Source organism: Populus trichocarpa, chromosome 17 (genome assembly GCF_000002775.5).
Source record: "Populus trichocarpa isolate Nisqually-1 chromosome 17, P.trichocarpa_v4.1, whole genome shotgun sequence".
Taxonomy (NCBI): Eukaryota; Viridiplantae; Streptophyta; class Magnoliopsida; order Malpighiales; family Salicaceae; genus Populus; species Populus trichocarpa.
Window position 1 is genome coordinate 2,649,450 of NC_037301.2, and position 8,113 is coordinate 2,657,562.

At 35.1% G+C, this 8,113-nt stretch overlaps 1 protein-coding gene across 1 annotated transcript; it reads left to right on the top strand.

Moving 5' to 3' along the window:
* Positions 1 to 1,381: 1,381 nt before the first annotated feature.
* On the top strand, positions 1,382 to 2,133 carry LOC112324617 (cysteine-rich repeat secretory protein 38). The gene has a single exon (XM_024588278.2). The coding sequence runs from the start codon at positions 1,390 to 1,392 to the stop codon at positions 2,116 to 2,118; it is 729 nt and encodes a 242-aa protein (XP_024444046.2). The 5' UTR covers positions 1,382 to 1,389; the 3' UTR covers positions 2,119 to 2,133.
* The last annotated feature ends 5,980 nt before the right edge of the window (positions 2,134 to 8,113 follow it).

The window sequence follows — 8,113 nt, forward strand, 5'->3', positions numbered from 1 at the left end:
GCTGAGAAGAACACTTAATCAATGTCCAACAAAACTTAATCCAGCAGAGGGGATATCGTTGCAGAGGTGAAGACGTTAATCTAGTAGATGAGGAAAGAGCAGACCTCAACACATCTGCAGCAGAGGGAGATAATGGTTGTTTAAGCAGAGAGTTAATCAAGTAGAGGGAGAAGAGATAAAACCAGTGCTGCTGTTTGGAGAAGCAGGTGAAGGAGGGGAAGATGTAAATCTTTTTAGATAAATCGGCTCTAATACCAAGTTAAAACAAAGTTTGTGATAATTAAGAGGCTAACTTAATTACGTAGCCACCTATGTTATTTATATGATTAGAGCAATACACATGTGTTATGGTGGAGCATACTACACACGATAAATCTAAACATCAAAAACACAATATTTTCTATTCTACCACATATTCCATAATATCATGTCAACCCAAGTTTTTGCCTTACTGTATTTTTTTTAAAATCTAGCCTGGTTCTGACCCCTAGTCATTCGGGTTCGAGGTTAACTTGCGAGGTCAGATTTTAAAACTATAAGCATAGCGCGATAAATTAACTAGTAAATTATCTAGTAATTCTCTATAATGATTAAGTGATGAAATTATAATCAATTAAAGCTACTTGCTCTGTCATGGCAAGTAAGACTGGAAGTATACGAAGGATTCTCATGAAACTGAAAATATATATTATGAGCCCAACCAACCACGATGGACTTGTACTCGTAAAATGAACTTATAACCCAGTAACACGCTGTTTGTACCATATTTGTGAACTTGAAAGGATGCACCATATTTGTGAACCAAAAAAACATAAAGATAAAATTGTCCCATTATCTATTTCTAACTCTTAGAATGTGTTTTATAATGGTGAAATGTATATTTGTAATTTTTTTTAATTAAAAATATATTAAAACAATAATTTTTTTTGAGATTTTTTATTTATTTTTAATATTATCATATTAAAATCATAAAAAAATATCTACCATTACATGCATTAAAATAAATGAAGCTAATCTGGCGTCACAAGTTTAACACAAATAATGCCTTCGACATATCAAGTTCAAATAGAAAGATAACCCTGAGAAGTGGTTTAATTGGTCAGATCTTGAGTTTGCTCCCCAATGGTCATGAGTTCGAGTCCCTTCAAGGCCACTAGAGGCTTACATAATTGTTAATTTCAAGACCCATGAGATTAATCGAGGTGTCCACAAACTGACCCAAACACTCACGTTAATAAAAAAAATATTCAAATAGAAAGATTTTTTAACTTTACTAATATTAAAAAAAATGAATAGGTCGACACGTTACCCACCTCAGTCAATGCTGCTTTTGCATTATATACTGCAGTATTATCCTAAGTTTAAACCCATCAAGCTGTCCTCGCAACTATGTCTTTCTCCAACTTTGCCTCCTCTCTATGTCTAATAACCTTTTCCCTCCTTCTCCACACTGTTTTTGGAGCAGGCCCAAATTTCCATTTATGTTCATCTCCTGAGAACTTCACTGCCAATGGCCCTTATGAATCCAACCTAAAGAAGCTCACTAGTTACCTTTACTATAAAGCCCCTCCTACAGGTTTTGGTATGGGTTCAAGAGGCCACACCCCGGACCAAACATACGGGCTTGATCTTTGTAGAGGTGATGTCTCAACCTCAGATTGCAAAACCTGTGTTGTTGAGGCGAGCAGTGAGATTCGAAAGCGCTGCCCATACAACAAAGCAGCTATCATTTGGTATGATAACTGCCTTTTGAAGTACTCAAACACTGGGTTCTTTGGCCAAGTTGATACTGGAAACAAGTTCTACATGTGGAACGTGCACGTTGTGAGTAAGCCAGCTCCGTTCAATAAAAAGACCAAAGAGCTTTTGAGCCAGCTTGCCAATGAAGCTCAAGCAACCCCCAAGTTGTTTGCAACAGGAGAGAGGGAACTAGGAAAATCAACCAAGCTTTATGGTCTGGTTCAGTGCACTGGGGATCTTTCTAGTGCTGTTTGTAAGAAATGCCTTGATGGTATAATTGGGGAACTCCCAAGCTGCTGTGATGGGAAACAAGGTGGCAGGGTTGTTAGCGGGAGTTGCAATTTCATATATGAAATATACCCTTTTGTCAATGCTTAACTACTTGTTGAATATTGTCGATCGAGGGCTTAAGCAGACTATAGTATCGGTCTGTCACCCTTGTCATATGTGTATGTACTTCATGTTTTAGTCACTTTCATGTATTTCTGAATAAAGTTGTGTGTGGTTTTAAGATCTTCATGAGTTTCTTCCATCAATTAATGGTACCATTGACATATCAGAACTTAATCTTCTTTTTTACTAACATGAACAAGACAACTACGTACGAGCTGGCATTAATTGATGCTTGATCATGATATCTGTGGTCTTCGTCTCCTTAATTTTTTAGAAGGGTCTCGGTGGCATCCTTAATTAGAGATCTAAAATAATATATAGAAGAAAAGGTTCATTTTTATTCAATCCCGAAAAGAAGATTTAATTTGGCATACACAGCCATTTTAAAGATACTTGGATTGTAATGAGTTTTGGAGTTCAAAATACCACTACAGAGGAGCTACATCTTGGATTCAATTCTTAATCTCATATGCTTTACAATGCCAGCATGCATGCTCGAGGGAATGATTTGGATAGTTGTCCAATGCAATGAAATTATTTCACTGGCTAATGTTTTTTTTTCCTTATTATAATCGAGTGAATATATTGATAAAGCTAGTGCTAGTAAGTTGACGGCAGACTTCAAACACACCTACCCTCACATTTACAAGTAGGTTGGAGCAGGCAAAAACATCCTTGACAGCACACAAAGATACAAATGATTAATCTTAGAGCCAAAATCTCGTTCTTTTCCTGAGACTATTCTGAATGCCAAATTTGACACTGTGCATGTAAGTATCACTTACTATACAAGAATGCAATGTCAATGGATGCAAAGTTTCATCTCACTACCAGAAAATAATGAATATAAACAAAAATACTGACAGATTTTATCCATCAATATTTTATAATGTTTTTACCGATTGAATTTGTCCATCGCTAACTCCATCGGTAAACACCGACAAAAATATATTGTAATTTACGGTGATTTTAATTTCAAATATTAAAATTTCATTTGTCATTACTCATATATAATACATTTGCAGGTTGCGTGATTTTTGGTATGAGGCGCGAAAAGAAATCTAAAAAATATGTCAGAGAAAGCGATCTACCAAACTTGAATGACGTGACAATTTGGAAGGATTTTGGGCCGCCATATCTCTCAAAGAATATATGGGCGGAATATATTTAGCAAGTGACATCCGAGCGTTTCACGTGTCGCTCACAGTTCGGTGCGGGGAACTAGAGCCGGCAAATTCACAATTCGGTTACCATGTACACCGGCGGCTCTGTTTTATTCGTTTCATGTGCGAAGCGCATGATAAGATTTATTTTAATCACATCTATTTTTAATTAATTTGTTGTTATTTATAAATATATTTAACTGATAACATTTTTTTCTTACAGGCTACGACTCTCGGACATGAGCTAAGCCCAATAAAGCTTTTTGTGTAGACCCACATGCGAAGTGAAGACTGCCAAAAAAGGGTGCAACAGTTTGTCGTCAGCCGAGCTCAACACTTTGTGATACGTTGGTTTTTGACCATTTTATTTCTTAAGTTGTTATTTTCTTGAATTTGATGATCTTATTTTTTATTTCTAGAAGACATATAACAGCCAGTTGAAGGAGAGATACGGGGACGATCCTTCGACCCACCCGAATTTCGATCCGGATTTGTGGTTGAAGGTAGGATTGTCTAGTAGACTCGATAGAAATCGGGTGTACGGATTCTCCAACACTACGACTGAAAACTTGCGGACGACCCGTAATGTTTCAACCATTGAGAGCTCGCAATCGCTACTGAGCATTCAATCTCCAAAGTTCACAGTCTTGTTAGATCAAGGAGTGCAAAAATGTATCACAGTTCTCAATGAAAAATATGAACGACTCTCTACATATTATAAAGAACTCCGCCGAATAGTTATGGATATTAGATCACAAATGAGTAGTACATGCATGTGCACCCCTTTATTTTTTTTAAAATTACATTTTTTAATAACTGACTAAAAGACATGGGCACGGGAAATCAACGGATCCCTTTCAGCTCCCCTTGTATTATAAAAACCAGCTCAAACCCACTTACCAGAGGATAATGGGATAGGCTACAAGGTATTCGAGTTTGGCCGAAGTCCAATAACTCAGCTGGCCGCACTCGCTGACAGAGAAGGGCCAATGCTTTAGCTATTTCTTTTCTTAAATTATCTTAGAAGCGCATATTCAGTGTTCAACCTTTGTGCTTCGATCGGATAGACACGGGCCCAGTCTAATGTTTTGAACGCAGCCTAACAATTACTTCACGTTTCTGACCTTCAAAATTGAGCAAAAGTCCTTCACTTTTATTTCAAGGATGTAGATTTTTTTTTCTTGAACAATAAAGATATTTTTAGATCAATATTTAAATATTAAGATAGTCTGCTTAACATTGCGGTAAATGTTTTTAAAAAAATTTATTTTAAATTGTTTTTAACATGAAAATAAATCAAATTAAAAAAAAATTAATATATTCATAATATTCAAAAAGCTATATTATTAATTTAGCTTTTCTAAATAGCTTCACCCTTTGAAAATGCAATTATGGGCCAGATCCCCAACATGGTTTGTTGCCTCATACTCTGTTCAGGTTCTTACATCAACGAAGTTTCCCAAACTTGTGCAATTTTTGTGGTTGCAGAGATTACCCAGTCTTGTCCTTATCAGAAGGTAGCTTCCTCGGAATAAAAATTGTTCGTTAGAATACTTAGACTCACGATCTTTTTCCTACCATTTCTTTTTTATTGGTCCTGTCTACTGAAGCAACTGCATTGCCATTACTTTCGGAGACATCGACATCAAACTTTAGCATTAATGGCAGAGCAAATTAGTACAAAGGAACAGTGATATAACTTCAGATAACTGCTTTCAAATGTGCAAGTAAGAGGTGAATTGTTCTCTATTTTGTAAAACGTATCGAGCTGCCCCTATTGGCCCTCGCTTGAGTGCTTAAATTTGTGGAACAGCTTTAGAGTTGGTGGATCCTACATTAGGTGGCCAATGGCCAGAAAGTGAAGTTCTGAAGTGCATCCATATAAGGTTATTCTGTGTTCAAGAAGCTGTTGCTGACGGACCTACAATGTCACAGATTGTCATGATGCTCAGTGGTTAAACTATAACCTCTCCAGCACCATCACACATCACACAGTTTTTTTGTCCATGGAGAATTCAGGATCAGAAGATTCCGGTTCATCTCAATTGCCAGAGTCATTACAACAATCTATAAATGAGGTTTGGATTCCTAAATGGTAGAGAATAATATAAATTATATCTTGGGATCTCAACTAAAAGCTTAAATTATTGCGTTGAGATGATTTTTTGATATGGTATCAGAGATTTGATGACCAAGTAGTCACGAGTTCGAATCTCACCATTTTCATTTATTTGATAAAAATTAAGCACAAGATAATACAGGTCTGTGCAAGTTTCAAGCTCAAATGGCTTTCACTTGAGAGAATGTGTTAGAGAATAATATAAATCATATCTTGAAATCTCACCTAAAAATTTAAGTTAAGAGGTTAAAATGGTTTTTTGATACTGAATTAGATGCTTACTAATGATGGAAAGTGATAACATGGAGACACTGCTAGTCCGCCAACTGGGTTTGGCATGACTGGCACAGAAGTATGTGTCTGTTAGTTAACAGCAGAAAATATAGAATTCGTGCTTTGATGAGGTATTGTTTTGTTTTTTTTTTACAGTTTACAGGAAATTTAAGCAAGATGCAGAGATAATTTTTCGTATTCCTATAGCTGAACTGTATTCGCGATAACAAAAGTATATATTTTTCAAAACTTTTCTATTTCAACCAGTTATGGATTAAGATGATCAGAGCTTGCTCTAACTTTATCCCAATGCAAGTTACCATCCTCCACTCTTTTTTTAATGACCGGAGGGTATTAAAAAATTATCTCATCTAAAACTTATTTAAAATAAAAATTATTTGGATTTGAAATTTATATAAATTTATATTTAATTTTTATTAAATAAAATAAAGATAGTAAGATTTAAACTCATGACTGGTTAATCAACAAAACTCTGATATCTTATCAAAGAACTATTTGATTTAAAAACTTGAATTATTAAATAAAATTTTAAAAATAATTTTATATTACTTTTTAATTAAAGATACATTTATAATATTAATAAAAAAGGTTAAGTCATTAAGCTTTTCTCCACCTCCAACCAATAATAAGGACGAATCTAGGAATTGGATTGGGGATCTACACTACGCCCAACACCGATATTATTGTTACCGTCACTCCATAATATAGTTACTAAAATTGATTTAAAGGTCAATTAATGTTATAAAATTAAGTCACATATTAAATAGATTAACCAGGGTAATTTAATTTATAAAAATTAAAATAATATTATTTTAAAAAATAATTATATATATAAAAAAAATCAAATAGATTTTGATAGATTATAAATCAATCCAGATTTTTTATAGGCATACAAAGTTAATTTTTTTTAATTCATTTAAAAAAAAACAACCAGATTAAATAAAACAAGAGTTCAAGCTCCTAAATTTGGATTCAATTGTAAGAAATCAACCGGATCATCGACCATGAGTAGTATTATATCAAGATAGAGGACATTCAAAATGATCCAGACCAAGGTTGTTAAAATCGCGTTTTAACTCGTAAAATCGTACGATTTTACGAGTCAAAACATGCTTTACGTGTTGAATCGCTTGAAAAAATCAAAAATGGGTGAAATCGGGTTGAATCGGGGTGAAATCGCAAAAATCGGATGAAATCGCGCAAAATTGCGATTTCAGGACCGATTTTGCGATTGTGCCAAAATGATGCGCTGAAACAAAATTCCCCCCTGGTCCAGCTGTCAGGCACCTATTGGCTGTGGAAATGCACAGTCACACGACTATCTTCTCTTCAGTTCAGTCTTCACAAATCACAATTCACAAAATACTATTTCTATTTTCCAACCGAACAAATCCCTAATCGGCTAATCCCTAATCCCCTTATCTAATTAACCAACTAGGCACCGGCAAGTCGGCAACCACAAAAGCGGCGGCGACGATCTCTATTCTCCACAAAAGCGGTCACGATCCAGTCTTCACGGCGACGATTTTAACAGCGACAACGATCTCCTCAACAACTCACGGCTTCGGGCTTCCTCTTCAATCTTCATTAATAGCGGCACGCCGGCAACGATCTCCTGCAGCCGATCCAGTCTTCACGCCTTCTCTTTCCCATCTTCAACAGCAGCAGCCGTTCAACCATTATCATCAACGGCTCGTCACCGTAAGTTCATTTTGTCTTCATCATCATCACTGCAGTAGTTGAATTTGCCCATGTAATAGATTTTTATTTTGCCCTGTTAACTGTTAGTCTGTTACCCATGTAATAGATTTTGATTTTGCCCGGTCCTGTAAATTGTATATGTATAATGTTGAATTGAATTGAATGGAATGGATGGACTGAATAGAAAATTGGATGGATTGAAGATCGGGTGAGAAAATTATTGAATTGAATGCCACACTGCCACCGTATATATCTTGACTGAATTAATAGTATAAATCGGGTGAAAATTGGACTGAACACTGTTGAATTGGACTAAATTGAATGTCATTTCAGTATTATAGGACTGAATTAATTGGACTGAATTGAATTAAATTAATGGAGTGAAAATTGGACTGAAAAGTGTTGAATTGGACTGAATTTAATGCCATTTCAGTATTATAGGAATGAATTAATTGGATTGAATTAATGGGGTGAAAATTGGACTGAAAATTGTTGAACTATGTATGAATTTTTAAGGTGCTTGAACTATGTATAAATTTTTATTTGAAGCATGAATTTTTTGTTAATGTATTTTAAAATTCCTTACGATTTTACGATCCGTTTTTACGATCCGAATTTGTATTGTAGTTTCCGTGCCGTGTTAAAATCGTGATTTTAACAACCTTGATCCAGACTGTAGACATACCTACTGTATCTTTAATTT